The sequence below is a fragment of the Lemur catta genome, chromosome X (genome assembly GCF_020740605.2).
Source record: "Lemur catta isolate mLemCat1 chromosome X, mLemCat1.pri, whole genome shotgun sequence".
In the NCBI taxonomy this organism is placed as follows: Eukaryota; Metazoa; Chordata; class Mammalia; order Primates; family Lemuridae; genus Lemur; species Lemur catta.
Window position 1 is genome coordinate 20441016 of NC_059155.1, and position 20307 is coordinate 20461322.

General features: G+C 43.2%; 1 protein-coding gene across 3 annotated transcripts in view; it reads left to right on the top strand.

Moving 5' to 3' along the window:
* The window catches only part of LONRF3 (LON peptidase N-terminal domain and ring finger 3), a 38872-nt gene that overhangs the window by 11451 nt on the left and 7114 nt on the right, over positions 1-20307 (top strand). Inside the window, exons 4-11 of one of the 3 annotated variants that reach the window (XM_045538723.1) lie at positions 202-357; positions 2609-2873; positions 3659-3749; positions 12262-12376; positions 14976-15097; positions 17017-17175; positions 18225-18387; positions 19325-19474. In XM_045538723.1, the coding sequence (XP_045394679.1) occupies positions 202-357; positions 2609-2873; positions 3659-3749; positions 12262-12376; positions 14976-15097; positions 17017-17175; positions 18225-18387; positions 19325-19474 (1221 nt within the window). Of the gene's footprint in view, positions 1-201; positions 358-2608; positions 2874-3658; positions 3750-4760; positions 5954-12261; positions 12377-14975; positions 15098-17016; positions 17176-18224; positions 18388-19324; positions 19475-20307 lie in introns of those variants that run through there. The other 2 variants (XM_045538724.1, XM_045538725.1) reach the window with 2 other exon arrangements.

The following is a 20307-nucleotide window of genomic DNA, read 5'->3' on the forward strand; positions in this document are numbered from 1 at the left end:
ATGTTTCATAAGCTCTCCAGGCACTTCTGATGCACACTGAAATGAGGACCCCTGCCTTGGTGTGTTGGGGGACACTGGTCCAAGGCATCCTCCCTGGAGTTTTGCCCTGCAAGCTGTGCCCCCTGCCCCTCCTGCCCCTGCCCCCTTCACCCGAGCACCTGTAGAAACTTAAGTAGTGAAGTTTTCTGTTTTATGTCACAGCTTCTCCTTAGTTTCTTTTCACCATCATTCCCGGGGGATTCTCAGGAACATTCTCCCGATATCCTGAAGCTGTTGGCACCTCACCCTAGATTAAAGGAACACATAGAGTCAATGGCTACTGAAGGCACCAGCCATAATCTACCAAAGTTGTCACAGGTAAAATTCAACTCACCCAGCTCGCTCGTGACGCTTCATTTGGCTGTTTTGTGGGCAAACATGGGGAGTGAGCCCTACCTCTCCTACTTTGGTTCCTGAGAAAGAAGAAAAAAGAATGTTACTTCTTAAGATACAATTGCAAATTTCAGGCATGGTCCCAGAGTTTTTTTTTTTTAGTTCTTGGTCAGATGTAGTTAAGAGAGAGATTTGATAGAACTAGAAAGGAATTGGCCCACTGCCCCTAGACCACACAATTGGGTTGGGTTTCTAGGCTTCGGGGTGGAGCCTGGGAAGAGAGCCTGACAACCCCTCCTTTCCGGCTTTTTTTTGTTCAAGCTGCTGGCCTGTGAGCACCAGCACAGATCCTTGTGCAAAGACAACTCCATTTGATCCCCAAATGGAGGTAATTTCATATTCCTGCACGGTATCTTACACATAAGTAGGCTTCCACTACCTATTTGTTGCCGCTAAGAGAAAAGAGATGGTGGGAAGAATGCTGAGTTGACATTTTTGGGAGAAAGAGAGGTATTTGTGCCTTTCTTTGAACACAAGGGAACAGAACACAGAGCGATGGGCTCTGGGCCCTGGCTTTCCTGGCACGGGGTAAGTGGGCAGAAGCTGGGGCTCAGAGGTTCAGACTCGAGTGCAGAGTTTAGCACTGAATGCCTCGGCACCTATGGGGAGCAGTTTCCCCTCCATCTGTGCCAAATGTTCTTACCCTGTACGTAAGCCCTGGGCTCTCACATTTTCCCAGCTTCTCTGCCTACTCTAGAGAAGGAATAAAGTGTAAGTGTACCTGAATTTTTTGCAAACGTCAGAACTTAGAGCAGCGGTCCCCAACCTTTTTGGCACCGGGGACCGGTTGCATGGAAAACAGTTTTCCACAGACTGCAGGGGGCGAGGGAGGGGTGTGTGAGGGGGGAGGTGGAGCTCAGGCAATGATGCAAGCGATGGGTGCGGCTCACCTCCTGCTGTGCTAACAGGCCACTGACCCGTACTGTCCCTGTCCCTGTCCGGTCGTGGGGGTTGGAGACAGCACTCTTAGAGTATCCCCTGAAATCAGAGAACTCCTAGTGATTTCAATAATTGTTTGCGATCACCATTACATGATTGAGAATGCTAATACTGAACCAAAGTGCCTGGAGTGACTTCTAATTGCAGCTCAAACCAAAATGAAGAAAAATAGCAGCTCTGGCTTGCCAGTGTGAGCCAGCTGGGGAACAGGGGTTGGATTTCCACTCAAACTTTGCTTTGCAAAGCAGTGTCCTTCTGTGTGGACAATGCTTTGGGCTCATGAACCATCAAGGTTGTAGTATTGCCATGGTGCTGGAGAAAACCTGAACTTCCCAGGTTAGAGACAGAAAATTCACATCCTTTTTCTCCTAACCTCATTGTTTTCTCCCAATTGTGGGCTCCCCTTTTTCATCCAGCTACCAAATTTTTTTGGTAGGAGTTGGAGGGAAATGACAAGATGAACATTTTGACCTGTAGACTATGGGTGTAGATTACAGAGGGGTTCTCCAGGTAAATTTGCATAAAGGTGTCATTGGATTTATTTATAGATCCATTTTCAAATATCCCTCTCCTGGGCAAAAATTCTTGAAAAGGCTAGAGACATTATTGATTTTTTTTTTTTGCCAGATGATTTTGTGTCTTTTTCAGACTTTTCATGCAAAATCTCATAAAAGGAATAGTTTGTCCCTTGTTCATTTGACAAGTGTAACGTATAGCTCTGGAGCATGAGGTGACTTGGCAGGCCTGTGAATAGACCTGCGCCAAAGCCCTACCAGAAGTCCTTCTGGAGGTGGGGTTTGGGGATTGTAGGTGGCTATGAATGGCAGTGAGGGTGAGAGGGAGCACTGGGTGGCAGGATCTACCCTCATTGCATGCCTTGGTTTCCCTAAAGTGGTTACTGGGGAATGATCTGGTTAGGAGGGGACTGGTGCTATCCCTTACATTTCCTCTTTCAACCACTGCCCAAGGAGCCTCTGCCCTTACACATCTTTCTGTCCTTGCCTATGGAAGTTCCCTAACTTCACCCAAGCTGGGCATGCCTTTGTCGCAGATGCTGTGTGGACAGGAAGTGGGAAATATGCCTTATGTCTGCCCCTCAGTTGAGCTGTGTGTCCACTAAGTGATCAGGGGTGGGGATCAGGGCTATATAGTGTTCTCTTTGTTCCCTCTGGGTAGGAATATCAGAGGACAATATTGGTCCTAAGTAGACTTTGGTATTTGGCCTTTTCTCATTCAGGAAAATCAGGAGCTCCCACATTGTTCTAGTCAGGAGGAAGCAGCAGCCAGGGGAGATGGCGGCAGCCTGCTGGGCCCGGCTAAAGTAACAGTGGATGGGCCACAAGACAACATGAAAGCCCAGGAAGGCGAGGAGGAGAAGCAGGATGCTACCTCTCCAGAAGCTGCTTCCATCAAGACTGGCAAATGCCAGGAAAAGAAAAGGAAACATTGCCAAACGGAACCGCAAGAAGACACGGAGGTGCCTAATAAATCCTCCAAGCAAGGTACCACCTCTACGCAGGGAGAAAGTAGCTTGGACAAGATGTCTGGGCTCACTAATATATGCAAGTTACTTACCCTCCATCTGGGGGCTTGTCGGGCTCTGGGTATGTGACCCAGCTCTGGCACTTAGCCGCTGTGTGACCTCAGGGGTTGGCGTGAGGTTTCTATGAGATCATGCGTGGGCCTAGCACACTGTAGGCACTCAATAATAATTACAGTGGAAAGCCAAGGCATCAGGTGAAGCATAGTATCAAGTAATGACATCTCAAGCTTGTGACAATGCCATTTCCTTCCAGACCGAGCTGTCACTACCCCCGGCCCCATTCCAGGAATGTAGGATGAGGGAAATGAGGTCAGGCCTCACCCTGCTCATTGCCAGTTGTGTTCCTGTGGGTAGGCATCTAAGAAGCAGTAGCTGCAGCTTAGTGTCTTTCCAAGACAGGTTAGCAGTGCCAGGATTCAGTTTCAGCTTTGAAGGCCTGGCTCAGTCCTTGGAGTTGCCACTGCTTCTGCTGTTGAGTGAGATGCCTGTTGCATTTGAATGAAGTCCACGGGCTTCCAGGCCATTCCCTGACTTGCACTTCTCTTTCTCTGGGAGCTGCTGGAAACCTCTGAGAGCCTGCTTCAGGGCATGTCGTTCTTGATGGTTCAGGTGGCCACTAAATCAACTCTCTGGGAGGTGGTGAGAGTGGCAAATTAAAAAATAAGTTGAGTTCTTTTGCCTCAGAAGTACTGTCTATGAAACCAAGGTTGGTCCAACTCTAACTTATTGCTTTGTAAATCACAGATCCTCCTGCCGATCCAGGGGCCAAACCTGTTCTTAGTATTCCACTTGCATCTTTTGACGCATCTGACCTTGAATGCTCCCTGTGTATGAGGTATGTGATGTGTACTCTCACCTAACTGCCTGATGTTTTCTCCTCTCTGGTGTCTGGACCTTTCTGCTAACAACCTACTGCTTGGTTGGTTAGCATATGAAAGCATGGCTCTAACAAAATGGAAATCGCTACTTGGTTGTCACCAGCTTGTTGTGTCCAATGTAGCCCACAGACTACATTCCCTGCATTTGTGACTCCTGACTTGGAAATACCTGGAGAGTGGGAAGGGAAAGGTCTACTCAGAGGTCACAAACTGATGGCCCATGGGCCGAATATGTCTTTTGTTTGGCCTTCATGAAGTTTATTTTTGCTAAATGTGAATGTCTGGAGACAGGACACGCTCTCTCTGGTTGGCCATGTCCCCACCCCCACTGCCTTATACCAGCCTGTGTCTCACATTCGCATTACTTTCTTGGCCCCTATTTAAGTACTTAAGTGTGTGATCCTGGAACTAATCTCAATTACTGGATCAAGAACCCAAAGCTTAAGGGCTAATGTCAATATCACAGGCCTATTCTTTGGAAGCCAAGTAGAGGGCCTGACTAACTTTTGTTTTGTGTTGTGCTATTAATAAAAGTTAGTAGTGGGCATGAGATAGTTGGCCAAGCATCTCCCCTCCAACTAAAATTGCCGCATCATCTCTACTTTCTCAGATCTCTGGAGAAGCAAATTATCCACATCCTCCCTGCGCCCTGCCCCCCACCCCCACCCAGAAAAAGAAAGATGCTGTGATCATGGTGTGTGTGGCCATATAATTTTATTTGTGACTTAGTGGCTAAGAGGAGAGGCTCCAAAGCCAGGGTGTGAACTCTGGCTCTGTCATTTACTGGTTGTTTGACCTGGAACAAGTGACGTTCTCTAACCGTGTTTACTCATCAGTAAAATAGAGAACAGTAATACCTCCCCCAAGGGTTTGTTATAATTAATTGAGAAAATCTATTTAATACTTAGAATAGTGCTGGCATGTAGCGAGTAATCAATAAATGTTAACTATTATTTTTTTCCTTCTAGACCAGAGGTTTTGGGTCCATGGACCCCTGAAGAGGTTCTATGTATGGATTCTAATAGATCTATGAACGTCCTGAAGTCTGTGTGTGTGTGTGTGTGTGTGTGTGTTTGTGTTCCCAGGACAAGGTCTACAGCTTTCAGCAGATTTTCAACCATGTCCGTTTTCCAAAAGAGCATTAAAAGGAAGCTGAAATATTTGTATAAAATTGAGATGGTTGACCCAAAAGACAAAATGTCAAGAAAAGTCTTTTGGTACAGCACACAGTGGGACCCAGCCAGCAGCGACTCCTCAGATGTTTTCTTGCCCTTTATGAGCACATATGCTTCTCCCATCGATCGCATGCATTTGTATTCTGAACGACTTCTCTTGTCGTATGAATCAAAATGAGTAAGGCAGCTGTTATTGGACATGTAGACTTTTAATTTCTCCTAAAAAATATAGTTATCAGATTTGGTCATATGCTCGGGCAGACCTGATAATGAATGGTTCAGTAGATGGAACGTAGAAGCGCCATTCTACAGGTACCATTAGGGCTTTGTTTGAGTGGCCTGGGCTAGGGTGGGAGGGGCTATATGAGCAATTCCCCTTCACTGCTTCCCTCACCCGCTCACAACAGGGTGGCAGGTGCGTCACAACAAAGGTCTGAGATAGAAAAACCCTGCTGCCAAACAGAGAAATGGGCCTCCATAGGTAACACCATTGTGGCTCTAAGCCCACGATGTGAGCTGCGGAGTAGCCTTGACTTTGCTTGCTCAGAGAGACCAGGTCTCTGCTGTACTTAACCTCCTTAACACTATCGCCAACATCCAGGGGAAGGAAGGCAACCATACAGACTCATCCTGTTTGTGTTTTCTCTGAGAGCTAAGAATCCTGAGGTTTAAGTTCTTTTGTTCCTCTTCCTCTGCTTTCTGCCTTTCATCTTGTTTGTCCCTGATCTCAACAGGAGGCTTGGAAGAAGGGTTCAAACCTTGGTCCAAGAAATAAACACCAAGAGGGTAAGACCCCCTTCCAGTTGGCTCACTCTGACTTTAAAAGCCATTATTTCCCTTATCCTGTCCCCCCTGTTTTAAGTAAGGCTTCAAAACAAAAATTCATCTTTGCCTGGAGTAGCTGTTGTATAGGCTGTTAAGTTATGGCCGGACTCTCCCTGGTTTATGGTGATAAGACCCTGCCAAATCTAGAAAGCATTTTTTATCTTAAGACTCTTTTTTTTTTTTTTTTTTTGAGACAGAGTCTCACTTTGTTGCCCGGGCTAGAGTGAATGCCGTGGTGTCAGCCTAGCTCACAGCAACCTCAAACTCCTGGGCTTAAGCGATCCTACTGCCTCAGCCTCCCCAGCAGCTGTGACTACAGGCATGTGCCACCATGCCCGGCTAATTTTTTCTATATATATTTTTAGTTGGCCAGCTAATTTCTTTCTATTTTTAGTAGAGACGGGGTCTCACTCAGGCTGGTCTCGAACTCCTGACTTCGAGCGATCCACCCGCCTCGGCCTCCCAGAGTGCTAGGATTACAGGCGTGAGCCACCACGCCCGGCCTTATCTTAAGACTCTTAAAACCGAAGCCCTTGGTCAAAAACATGTAGTTCCCCTCCCAACAGGGTTTGTCTATCAGATAGTGACAGTAGCTATTTCATACGGGTGCTTTAGCTTGCATTATTACAGTCTTGAAAAAGTTCCTGTTTCCACCTCTCTTTAGTGTTTTTTCTCCTTTTTATTGTTGTTAGCATTATTATGATGTTCTCTAGCCTCATGTTGTCTCCCCCTCTTTGGTGGAGAGGATCTCAGAGTAAAGATAGTCTGAAACAATCTGCTGGGTCATGAAACTAGGCATATGTACCACTTGTACAAGTTTCTAGAATGAAATCTAGTCCCATGGTGCTGCACTGGTAGAAAGACAAGTTGGAATGTGAATTTATATATTCTGATTCTAGGGAGAAAATTAGGAGCAGATTACAAGTTCCACAGGGAAAAGGGTGGAAAGAACAAATGGAACAATGATCAGAGGGTGTGGTAATGAGGATGGTTCCAATCTCCAAGTCTCCCTTGCTGGATTGGGAGAGCTCTGCTGAGGGAAGTTACCCCCTAACTCCAACACCTCAAACCTCTGCCCCTCAATCTTTAGTAGCTGAAAATCCTCCCTTGATATGTACATGGTATGGATACCCTAGGCATTGGGAGCCACCTCTGGGACTGCTGTAGAGCAGCACCTTTGGGGTGACAAGGATATTTTGAGATGTGAAGCGAGAATGTTTGATATTTGAACCAGTTACCTAATGGCCCAGTGACCTCTTTGTCAATTGAAACAAGAAGCTTTATATTTAACCTAGTTTTAGCTACTCAAGTAACTGGGTGTTAAGGAGTCAGTTTATTCTCATTCTCCCTCTCTCCCTCCTTCTCTCCTTCCCTCCTTCTCTCTCCCTCCCATCCCCTCCTTCTTCCCCCTCCTTATTCTTCCCTCTTTGCTCTCATTTGATAGCAAAAGAACACAATACGAGGATGTAACCGGTGGGAAAAGATAGCTATTTCCAGACAAGCCAAACATTTTATCCGAGCTGACATTTAACTGAAAGTATTTATTATTAGTATTGTTTACTCCATCACCATTAACAATTTAAAATGCCTTCTTGTGAGAAAATCTGACCCTGCTCTGATTTATAAATGCCTTCCTGAAGTGTTTTCTGAAGTTGTTACCTGCAGTGGCAAATAAAAGGGAGAGGAATTCTAGTCTGCTCCTCCTCAAGGAAAGAGAAAGAGAGGAAGGGAGAAAAGTGTGTGTATGAGTGTGTGCATCTACATGTCGATGGTTGATGTCTATCTGAGATAGAGAAACACACATAGTCATCGCTGTGTCATAGAGTAGAGAAGGAAGGTGAGCTTGGGAGTCAGATCTGACTTCATGTGCCAAAGTCCTTGTATTTACCAGCTAGCTGTGTGACCTTGGGCAAGTTATTTAACCTGTCTGAGTTTTAATTTCCTCAACAGTACAATGGAACGAATCATAATTACCACCTTTTAATATATAAAGTTAATTATTGCACACACCAGAAGTATAGCAAGGGAAATATATTCCATCTCTTCCCAGTCACTTTACTCGGTCAGCCTGTGTGGAGTAGCAGAGTAGCCCTAAATATAGAAGTGAATTGAGTATTGAAAAGTGATACATTCTGAGCATCTGAACCTTGAACTATTGCAAAGCGATAATTATGCAGCATCTGTGGCTGCCTTTTTGTTTGTTACCACTCAGTCAGGGGCATTTTAATCCTAGCTCTCGCTAAGAGATTGCTGTGTCCTTTTGTGTGTGTTTCATTCATCTGCTCACTAAATGTCAGTATTTGTGGCAATTAATTAGCCGGTTATATCTTTGTTATTTTAGATGGGTTACATTCTTAAGTGAACAATAGGCCCAATTGTGAAACTCTCAGGAAAAATGGTTTTGCAAATTAGTTGCAGATACACATTCATCTATCATCTTCATCATTAGCACCATGATGAAGTAATGTATAAAAAGCATTCATAGGACTCAAGTTACCAAGGAAATGAGTTATTCTGGTTTGGCTGCTCTGATAATTAGATCACAGCAGTGGTTCCCCAATCACACTTTTGAAAAACATTTTAAATTGTGAAAGATACACAGTGGAAAAGTGCATAAAATATAAATGTATTCTCTTAACAAAATACTGTAAAGAAGATACCTATGTAACCCCTCTCAGTTCAGGAAATAAAACATTGCCAGGACCCCAGAAACTTCCCATGTGTCCCTTCCCAATCAGGACTGCCCTTCGCACCCCTGAAACCACTATCTTGACTTCTATTTTGTTCCTCTTTATAGTTTTACCACCCATGTATGCATCTCTAAGTGGTATAATCTAGATTTTAAGACTTTGTATAAATTGAATTACCCAGAATTTATTCTTTCAGTCTGGTTTCTTTCACTCAGTATTAAGATTTATCCATCGGCCCAGCGCGGTGGCTCACGCCTGTAATCCTAGCCCTCTGGGAGGCCGAGGCGGGTGGATCGCTCGAGGTCAGGAGTTTGAGACCAGCCTGAGCGAGACCCCCCGTCTCTACTAAAAATAGAAAGAAATTATCTGGCCAACTAAAAATATATATAGAAAAAAATTAGCTGTGCATGGTGGCGCATGCCTGTAGTCCCAGCTACTCAGGAGGCTGAGGCAGGAGGATCGCTTGAGCCCAGGAGTTTGAGGTTGCTGTGAGCTAGGCTGATGCCATGGCACTCACTCTAGCCCAGGCAACAGAGCGAGACTCTGTCTCAAAAAAAAAAAAAAAAAAAAAAAGATTTATCCATGTATGAAGTTTGTTCATTTTCATTATTGTATAGTATCCCATTATATGAATCCACCACAATTTATTTATCAGTTTATTATAGATGGATGTTTGGGTTGTTTCTATAGGGGATCTTACGGACAATATTGCTATGAACATTGTCTACATATGCTAGTGCATGTAAGTGCCCATTTTCTAGTGGGTTCTTCTTTCTGACTTGTATGAGCTCTATGTATGTTCTAGATACAAGTCATTTGTTAGTCATATGTGTCACAAATACTTTCTCCTACTCTGTGGCTTGCCTTTTTGCTCTTTTAATGACATCTTTTGATGAACTTAAAAGTTCTTCATTTTAATACAGTCAAAATTATCAATCTTTTCAATTATAGTTAGTGTTTCTTTGTGTCTTGTTTAAGAATTCTTTTTAACCTTGAGGTCATATTCTCCTATTTTATCTTCTGAAAGCCTTATTGTTTTGCTTTTCACATTTTCATGGCCCACATGGAATTGATTTATGTGCATGGGGTGAGAGATGGTCTAATTTCATTACCGCTTATAGATAGCCAACTATCCTAACAGCATTTATTGACAATGGTATTTATGTATTAAAATCTTTCCCCCCTCTGCTTTGAAGTGCCACATTTGTCATAAGTCAATAATCCATGTCTGGGTCTATTTCTGGGCTTTCTGTTCTATTCCATGGGTCTATTTGTCCTTGTGCTAGTCATAAACTATTTAATCACCACAGTTGTATAATAAATTCTGATAGCTGGTAGGACAAGTCCTTCCACATCGTTGCTCTTCAAATGTGTCTTGGCTCCTGGCCTTTTGCCTTTCCTTATAAAGTTTAGAAATCAACTTGTCAAGTTCCACAAAAATAAACAAACAAATGAAATAATCTATTGGGATTTTTTACTGGGATTATTTAAATCTTCTTTAATTTCTCTCAATGAGGTGTTTCTAGTTTATTCCAATAAAGGTCTCTCACCACTTTTGTTAGATTTATTCCCGGGTACTTGATTTTTAAATGCAGTTATAAATGTCATCTTTTTAAAAATGTATTTTTCTAACATTTATTGCTGGCATATATACTACAACTGTTTGTGTATACATATTTATCTAGCAATCTTGCTAATTCTATGAATTCTTATTAATTCTAATAATCACTCTGTAGATTATTTTCAACTTTCTAAGTTTATGGTCATACCATTTATGAATAATGACAGATTTGGTTTTGTCCTCTCTAATCCTCATATTTTTTTTCTTGCCTTAGTGCACCGGTTAGGGCCTCCATCATAAAGAGTTTTTTATTTTAAAGTTATGTCTTTGTCAATTTGATAACTAAAATTTATTAATTCCGTTAAATTAATTACTTTTTAAACAGAATCATAAGATTAAAAAGTACAAAAAGGTGAATATATGAAAAGTCTCTTCTCTACTCCAGACCTTCATTGGCTTATTAAAAAAATCAACTCTCTGCCCCTCCCTTTCACCTGTTGAATCGTGAATTTTAGCCACTGGAGCTTCTCCATATGTATGTTTTTAAAGCTCCTAGGTGACTCTGGTAGTTATGTTCGAAGACCACTACAGAAGGTTCGCCAATGCAGAGATTAGTAGAATTGTGTAATATAGTGATTCTCAACGTGGCTGCCCATTAAAACCACCCAGAGTGGGGCTTTAAAAAATCCTGATGCCTGACCTGGTCACCTGGGCCTACAGCCCTGAATCTCTGTAGGTGCGATGCTGGGGTTCTGAAGTTTTTTGAAAGCTCCCTTGGTGATGGGGAGGGGCAGGAGGGAGGGTTTCCAAAGGGGCAGGAGGAAACGTTTGGGAGTGATGGGTATGTTCCCTGTCTTAAATGTGGTGATGGTTTCATAGGTGTGTACATATGTCAAAGCTTATCACACTGTTCACTTTAAGTGTGTTCACTCTATTGCACGTCAATTATACAGCAAGAGAGTTGTTTAAAGATCAAGCTCCCCAGGTGATTCTCATGCACAGCAATGGCCGGGAATCAGTGTCCTAACAGAAAAGGCACAGGCCTGTAAGGGAAGTTGGCTAGACTTTCATTTATCAACAGTTGGCTGTGTACACTTACACAAGCGACTTCAGCCCGCTCTGGACCTCAGTTTAATTCTAGTTAGCCTGTTCAATTTCCTGGCGAGTACTTTTCAGCTCTGACGTTTGAATTGTTCTGCTCAGCCTGGCAGTGGCAGCCGGGCTGCGGGTGCACCTCCAGGCCACACGAGGGAGCCGTGCAGCTGGCGGCCTCTTCCTCTCAACTGAACACTCTTGTGAGCTCAAAATAGGCTGGTCAGGCTTCTTTCCCTTCTTTCTGGGCTCAACCCTTGGTGAGTGCAAGCCCCACTTCTCAACCGTCCTCTTCAGCTGCCCCTACCCACTGACCCTGCTGCAGGTGAGCCCTTCCTTAAGCCAAGTAAGTCCACGAGTCTCTGAAGAAACACAACAGCTTTAAAAAATGATCCCCATATTGCTTTGACAATATCCTGCTCTCCCAAAGCAATTAAAATAGGATGTAGTTGAAGTATATGTATGTATACATATGTGTGTACACATTTCCATATATATCCATATCTGTCTAATCTGTATCAGTAAGCACATTAATGATATTACGCTACCACCCCTAGGAAAATTATCGGTCTATGTATTAACAAAATATTGTCTGTTAGAGGTGCAATTTCGAGATCCTTCACACAGTAAATGTTGCTTAGGTAAGAAGAGGAATCAAGGTTAGCAAACAAACCAAGTTTTTTCCATGGGAATATGATGTAAAGTGCTTAAATGGGTAAATGTCTAAGTGTGTTTGTGTGTATCTATCTGTCTGTGTGTTTACATATACTCAGATGAACAGGTTGGCTAAAAATTTTTAGAATGAAATTTATTCAGACACTGTGGACATTAATCTCTATTTTTCTTGGACCAGACAGGGAAAAAAATTCTGGATGCCCAGAAGAGATTAACTAGAACTAATGTTACAAGATGATCTAGCTATGTCCTAAACTTTAATAAATGCATTATTTTAAATCCAGCTCAGAAATGAAACCAAAATGCTTTTCTGAAGTACAAGAACAGTGATTACAAGAACTCTCCTCCCTCCTAGAATTTTTCAAATAATGCTGTAAAACCTTAACCTTGAGTAGCTCTTTTATCTTTGGTCTCACTGCAGCTTTCTTCCATTTTAATTCCTAAATGTCAGATTATTCTATGAGCCGGTTACAACACCTTGTGGACATACCTTTTGCTTAAAATGCCTTGAAAGATGCCTAGATCACAACGCAAAGTGTCCACTGTGCAAAGATGGTCTTTCACAGGTAAACCAATATTTATTTCTTGGTTGGGGTAACTTATTTGGAATTGGGTACTAAGACAGTGTTCAATTGTATCCCAAGAGACTGCACTGTGCTAGGACAAATTACCCCCGAGACCATCTATTTCTCCTGCCTTAGAACCACCCTTCCTCTCTCCACAAAGTCCTTCAGGAAAACAAGGCAACATCTAGCTTTTCATGAACTGTCAGTAATGAGATTAATTTGTGCCTAAAGAAAAGTATTAAATGGATGATAAACATGAGTCCTGGTTCTAATCCCACCTGATACACTTTAATCTTGCGTGACTCTTTTGTCCTCTTTGGGCTTGGACTAGATGAGCTCTGATGTCCCCTTCCCCTTATCATCAATGTTTGTTCTGTGGTTTGAACAGATCAGCTGCCAGGGTCCTAGAAGAACCTCGCAGACCTACAACGTGGTTCTTGTCCAACCCCTCAAGAGCCACTGTACTTACTAGCAGATACTTGGCTATTGGAAAAGCTCTGGGGCTTCCAGGTTCTCTATAATTAATCACACACACTCCCACCTTCGTTTTTCACGTGGGCCTGGTGGAATTTCCCATGGCAATAGAAGACCCAGGAATCTGTCTTGTTTTTCCTCCCTCAGGGATTTGTGTGCCACATTTTACATTCAGTGTTAATGTTCCTTGACCCTGTCATTCCTGAGGAGAGGTTGGAGATGCAAGACTATCTCTAGGTGAATGTAGTCCAGAGAAGTCACCTGGGGAGCTCTCCCATGACCCCAACATCTAAATTAAGGGAATGGAGTGAAGTAATCATCAAGGGTAGCCCTGAGGGTGTGTATCAGGATGGAGGGAGGGTCAATGTCATACCTTTCCCTAGATGAAGGGGTGGGCTTTGCTGGCCTGACTGTAGGTGAGAAGCCCGTGGTCCTTATACTTACACAATACGTCTGTGTTGTGCCAACACTACCAAACTCAAGCAGAAAGAAGAAAAATCTACCCCTATGCTCAGCACCTAGAGAAAACCACTGTTAACATTTTAGTGTGTGTCCTTCCTGGGTTTTTGTTTTAACCTCAGCAGAGGGGTCACCTCCTTCTTGGATTGGCTACCTCCTGAGTCACTGCTTGTCCCCGAAGACTGGGACTGGGCAACACAGTTGATTCTCCTGGAAGCAGGCAATGGCAGTGGCTGAAAAGGCATCCTGGAGGCAGATGCTGTGGGGTCCCGGACTCAGTGACTAGAAGATATTCTTATCTGTCTCTGTGTGTTCATACAGGGTCACACTTACACCGTTTTAAAGCGAGAGAAATATTCCAATCATGTTCGCTGCAGAGTAGAGACACAGCCCATACTGGGAAAGGACCAAAATTGCGTGAAGCCAGCGTTTTTGTGCTCAGGAGCTCCCCCTGCTGGGCCTGTAGGGGTAGTTTCCATAGCAAACAATTCTCCGTAGGTGTTTTAACATCCAGTGTTTGGTTCACTTCAACCCCCAGGTTAAATACCCACTACTTTCAGATTCCTGGATATGCATGGGGTAGGAGTGTTTGGAAGGAGAGTAATAGTGACAGTTGAGCCTGAGTCTGGTTCTGAAAGTATGGTTTATAACATAATATCAGTAATATCTAGATGGTATATTAAAAAGGCAAATAGACAAGCAAAAAAAATCACCAGTATTTAGCTGTTTGTGTTTTTTAAAAACTAAGGTTAGAAGAAAGGCCGGGCGTGGTGGCTCACGCCTGTAATCCTAGCACTCTGGGAGGCCGAGGCGGGTGGATCGCTCGAGGTCAGGAGTTCGAGACCAGCCTGAGCCAGGAGCAAGACCCCGTCTCTACTAAAAATAGAAAGAAATTAGCTGGCCAACTAAATATATATATATAGATAGATATATGTAAATTAGCCAGGCATGGTGGCACATGCCTGTAGTCCCAGCTACCCGGGAGGCTGAGGCAGGAGGATCGCTTAAGCCCAGGAATTTTGAGGTTGTTGTGAGCTAGGCTGACGCCACGGCACTCACCCCAGCCCAGGGAACAAAGTGAGACTCTGTCTCAAAAAAAATAAAAAAAATAAAAAAATAAACAACTAAGGTTAGAAGAGAAAAAAATGTGTAGACTTGGCAATATCCAGAAGCCAAGCTCTAGGGTGGTGGAGGTGGGGCAGGGCAGGAAAAGATTGATGATTGAAAATTGCCTTTTAGTTCCCTGAACCTTTTGACCACTGACTTTCAGTATATCCCAGATGGAAACCATTTCTATGAGTTGATAAACAGAATAATGAGAATATGGAAAGAAAAGGATTTCCTCCCTTTTTTGACAGGAACATTATCTCAATTTCAGTTTTTAGGAAAGCTATGAGATTTTGAAAACTCCAATGCAGGTTTTCCCCCATTGTTAAAATATTTTTTTCTAATTATAAAGGTAATCAATTGCATGTTTTTAAAAAAAAAAAAACAACTAAACTCTAGCATCTAGAGAATTCATATATCATGATAGTATCAGCTGCTAATTTGTGGGTCCAAATGACTCCAATATGTGGGTCATTTGTCTGTTCTATTGATTATATCACAAGTGTTTTGTGTTTTTCTGATGACTGCATATTCTGTAATTGCTGTGTTCCCCATATAGTGCTTGGCATCAAGAAAATACAGCAAAAATGTAATAATGGAGGAGCTAATAGCTAAGTTCCTTCCAGAAGAACTCAAGGAACGAAGGAGGCTTTATGAAGAGGAAATGGAAGAACTTTCTAAGTATGTACATGCATGCTTCTATTTTCAGTTTCACTCATTCCGGCTCATGAAAGCTGAATGCACACATTTCTTCCTGGCTCCCCACTCAGTAATGTCATGTTGGTAGCTTGAAATTGGCCATGGTGAGAAATGAGAGTACTTATGCTATGGAAATTGGCGAATACTACAAACCAGGGATTCCTCCCCAATCCAGACAGCCAGTTGTTAAACATTTACCAGCACACACCACTGAAGAAGCATAAGCCAAAGCACTGACCAGGACACGTCTTGGCTCTAGCAACAGGGTGTCACTGGCAGAATTAAATTAGAGTAGCTAAATCAGGGGAACTTATGAAGCATCTGGAAGACTGTCTTCAAATACATAAGGAGGTGCTGTGAAGTTAGGAACTTGGTGTCAGCCAGACCTGGGCTTAAGACCCAGTTCTGCCTCAAAGTGAATATACTTCGTGCCCCTAGGCAGGTCACTTAACCTTTCTGGGCCTCAGATTCCTTGATCTGTAGCTTGAGGATAATAATATTTCTTACCTCATAGGCTTGTTATGAGGATCATAGGAACTCATGCATAGTAAAAAGCACTTAAGAAATGGTAATGGCGCTAATACTTGTTGTTAAATGCTTCCTTTGCCATGCACAGGTAGCCTGAGAGGTGAGAGGAAAGGGTGGAGACATAAGTGAGGCTCCCAGCTCTCTGCCTGGCTGGGAGAACAGCTCACTTAGCAGAAAAAGCAGCAGGCACTCACTAACTTCTGTCTGTCTTGCTGCTGCATTCCCCTCTTCCCATCCCCAGTAGAATCCTCACAGCATCCCAGAGGCAAGAGCTGTTATGGTTTTATGCTCACCATATACAGAACATTTCTAAACTCTACCACCAGCTTGTTTGAATGTGCCTCTCACTTTAAATGATATGTTTTCCCCAGAAACTAGAAATCTTTTTTTTTCTTATTGATTTAGATTGGAAATACTCAGGGCATCTTTATTTCTGATCTGTAAGTTAGCATGGAGCCTCTCCAAGCCCCCTTCTCAAATCTCATTTAAGGTGTCATTAACGAACACTGGAATATACTAAGGGGCTTTCTATTTAAAGGAATCCTAAACTTAACTCCTTTGAGATTTGGGCAGATGGTCTTTTATCTCTTGGTGGGTAGAGGTTCAGATGTTCCTGCATTGGATTTACCAGACAAATAAGAGGATTGGGCTCCAGAAGGAGCTGGCCTGACTGGTAGTTCCCTAGCAGGCCATGTGTCTGAATCTTCAGGGTGCTTGTTGGAAGGCAGCCTCCTGGGCTCCAGGGGTATCGTGTCCCCGTCATCTAGATTTCAGACGCCCCCCACGTGATTCTGATGCACAGGAGTGTTTGAGCATCACTGGACTAAGTTATTCTTGTCTGTCACTTGCTCCCCGCTCTTCCCAGCTGGGCCTGCTATGCAGATTCTTTGGGGCGGGGCTTTGCAAATTTGAGACGCCCATGGGGATCTTGCAGAGAATTTCCTACCACCCCTCTGGAGAGCTAAGTCCACTTATACCATCAGTACCCTTCCCCATGCTGCCAGCAAAACACTTGAAGAGATCATTTTGAGTAGAGAGAGAGAGAGAGAAAGAAACAAAGAAAGCAGAAAGAAAGAATGAATGAATATGAGGTATAGCTATCACCCACAATGTTAAGGCACTAGAGAACTTCTTCAGCCAAATTGGAATGTGTGGGATGCCAATTTCAATCTCTTAGACCTTAGGCTAACCCCTGCACCCGATAATGGGACTCAGCCCACAGTTATCAGTTGGATTTCAGTATTTTTTTATCAGCCATCAAAACTTGATGCCTGTTTGTCTTCCCTGGGGGGTACCACATGGGGACGTTTGACCAACCTTTCTGTGTTCTGCCCCACTGTTTTGAGATCCATGTCATTTATTCTTCCTGACAGCTTAAATAAGAATGTGCCTATTTTCGTGTGTACTATGGCCTATCCCACTGTTCCTTGTCCCCTGCACATCTTTGAGCCTTGTTACCGCCTGATGATTCGTAGATGCATTGAGACAGGAACAAGACAGTTTGGCATGTGCCTTGGAGATCCTGTTAAAGGGTAAGTGAGGAGCCATGTGAATAAAGGGAGATAGGGTGGAGAGGGATTTTTGTTTAATTTTGGGGTGCTCCTAGGAGATAGGGAGGCCTAGCTCATGATATTTAGCCAGTTCAGGAACATGAGCATTTATAAGGCTCGGGGTCATTCTGGTGCCTAGGTAAACCCTGTGAGAGGCTGCCTATTTAAAAGAACACCAGAATTAATCTTTTGTTAGATAGGTGATGTATATTATAAAATTTGTTTTATATGAGTGTGGGTCCTGGAGTCCAACTGCCTAGATTCATATTCTAGCTCCAGCCTTGTAACAAGTTTGACTTTGGGCAAATTAGTTAACTTTGCTGTGTCCCAGTTTCCTTATGTGGGCAAATTAGTTAACTTTGCTGTGTCCCAGTTTCCTTATCTGTAAAGAAGGTACAATGATAATGCCTATCTCATTGGGTTTGTTGGGTGAGTTAATAATGCACATAAAACACAGTTCCTGGTTCCCGTAGTCCATTTTGTGCTACTATAACAGAATACCACAGACTGTTTATAAATCATAGAAATTTATTTCTCATGGTTCTAGAGACTGGGAAGTCCAGTCTATACCTTGTGTCATAACATGGCAGAAGGCATCACATGGCAGAAGGACAAAGAGCAAGAGGGAAAGAGAAAAAGGGGCCAAACTTGCCATTTTATAACAAACTTACTCTACTCCCACAATAAGAGCATTAATACACTTATGAGGGTGGAGGCCTAATGACTTCTTAAAGGCCTCTCCTCTTATACTGCTATAATGACAATTAAATTTCAACATGAGTTTTGGAGGGGACAAACATTCAAGCCGTAGCACTGGCACATAGTATGTGCTCAATAAATGGTAGCAGTTATAATAATACATTATGATTTTTTTCCATACAGGTACTGTCAGTTTACAGTTGTAGCTGTAAGTGTGGGGACAGGCAAATAGGCAGAAGTCCCTTGGGGCACAGCAGAAATGACTGGGGGTCAGGCCAGGGAAAGAGAACTCATCAAGGATCTTCTTTCTTGATTCTATTCTCAAAAAGCAGGTTTGCAGAATATGGCTGCATCCTAGAGATCAGAAATGTTCAATTCTTTGCCGACGGCCGCTCAGTGGTTGACAGCATAGGCAAGAGGCGCTTCAAGGTGCTCCATCAGGGCCAGCGAGATGGCTACAATACAGCTGACATTGAATACATTGAAGACCAAAAGGTGAGGGTGGCTAGTGCCAAGAAGCCCAAAGCCAGCTATCCCTGTAACTTGGAATACAAAGATGGTTGCAAAAGGATTTCTTAAAACTGTCAGATGCCTTGGGATTTTTCACCAAATTGCTGCAGCAACATTGAATGCTGCTGATGGCTGTCCAGTTGCAGAATGGCAGTGAGAGTGCCCATTGTCCTGGCTCTGTTTAGCTGCTGAGCTGCATTCATGCATAAGAAATGCTACCCCAGACCAACCCTGAGGCCCATTCAGCCTAGGAGTTAGGTCTGCACCAGGGATACCAAGGAATAGATCTGGAGTGGGGTCTACACATGTGTATTTTATCTATCGGTTTATTTATATTATTTATTTATTTATATTTTAACTTTTTTTCTTTTGAGATAATTGTAGATTCACACGTGCATTTGTATCTTTAAATGCACAACCTAGCTAAGAGCTCTGCCCAATAATCCATCATCCCATAAGGCAGAAAGATGACATGTCCAGTTAATCCTTGGTTTTCTGAGTTAATGGGTGAATGAAGAGGTAAATAATCCTGTGTTCATTTGTATTTACGTTTGCTACATAGTAGATTAATAAATATTTGATCAGCGAATAAATGTATTTGACCAAGATAGTTACACACTGAGACACAGGCACATTCCTGTCTCCCTTCCCAGTGAGCAACAGGAAAATGGACGTAGAAATGAGAAGGGCAGAGGCATAGACCAGCATGACCTAGTTTAACCACATGCCTCCACTCAGGCCAGTTCAAATCTCTGGTTTTCTGTGTGTCTTGCTGTTTCAGCTAATCTGCCAAACTGAACCTTTCTCCTTCCTCCATGCTCAGCAGTATCTACAGTGTCCAGCACCGTGAAGACAGGAGACAGCGACTCTGGGAGTGATGCGGAGGGTACAGAATGTTTCATTTTCACTTTGATACTTTCAGGTTCAGGGAGAGGATTGTGCCGAGCTCATGGGATTACATAACTGTGTCTATGAGCAAGCGTCATCATGGTTTCATTCGCTCAAATCATCCCTGAAGAATCGGATACTCAATCACTTTGGTCCAATGCCAGAGAAAGATGCTGATCCTCAGGTATATAAAAATGTCTGTTTATGACGGGTTGCTTTACCCGATGAGAGTGCCTAGGGTTTGTCATTAGATGGATGTGTGGTTGCCATCCAGCAAATCAAGCACAGAGAGGAAGATGGATCTAATTTGGTATTGTTTGGGTGGGCAGTGAGCATCATGGGTAAGACCAAAAGGATCCCAAGTCAGAAGTGCAGTAGGAATTTGGATGCAAGACAAGTTTTGAGAGATAAGTGAGATGAGAGAATGGGAACGTAGATACCACCAACAGAAGAATGTTCCATGGGAGTCCAGATTCACACCATGGTAATGTTAGGGTGACAAGATAAATGCAAAGGCTGGGACTTAAGAGAAGGGTATAATGGGAGCTAAAACTAAAGGCTGCTACTTCCAGGGAACTTCATAATCCTCTCCCCTCATTGCTGTAGGAGCTAAGAGACAGGGCCAGCTGCCCTATGAGATTCCCACTGCAAGACCCCAGAAACTTTTCACACCCCAGTCCATCCTTGCTTAGCCCTACAAGTCTAGACCCTTGCTATTGCCCTCATCAGGGGTGAACAGATCCTGAGTAAACTGACCCCATCTTTAAATTTATCCTTGGCTGAGTTATATAATGAAATCAGTTCATTAGGTTCTACTGGATCAGTCTTCTTGCTGGGGGAAAGGCTCATTTGCAAGTTCAAGCTATAGATCAGAAGCTCTCCAGGAAAATGGAAATTGTTAAGTTTCACCAAGCTTTGCTTACCTGGTGTAAATCAGGGAATTCTTTCAAGGGATTCCATTTCTGGGAATGCTTTCTTTCTAGGAAGGCTGAGGATATCCTAACCACAGATTTCCTC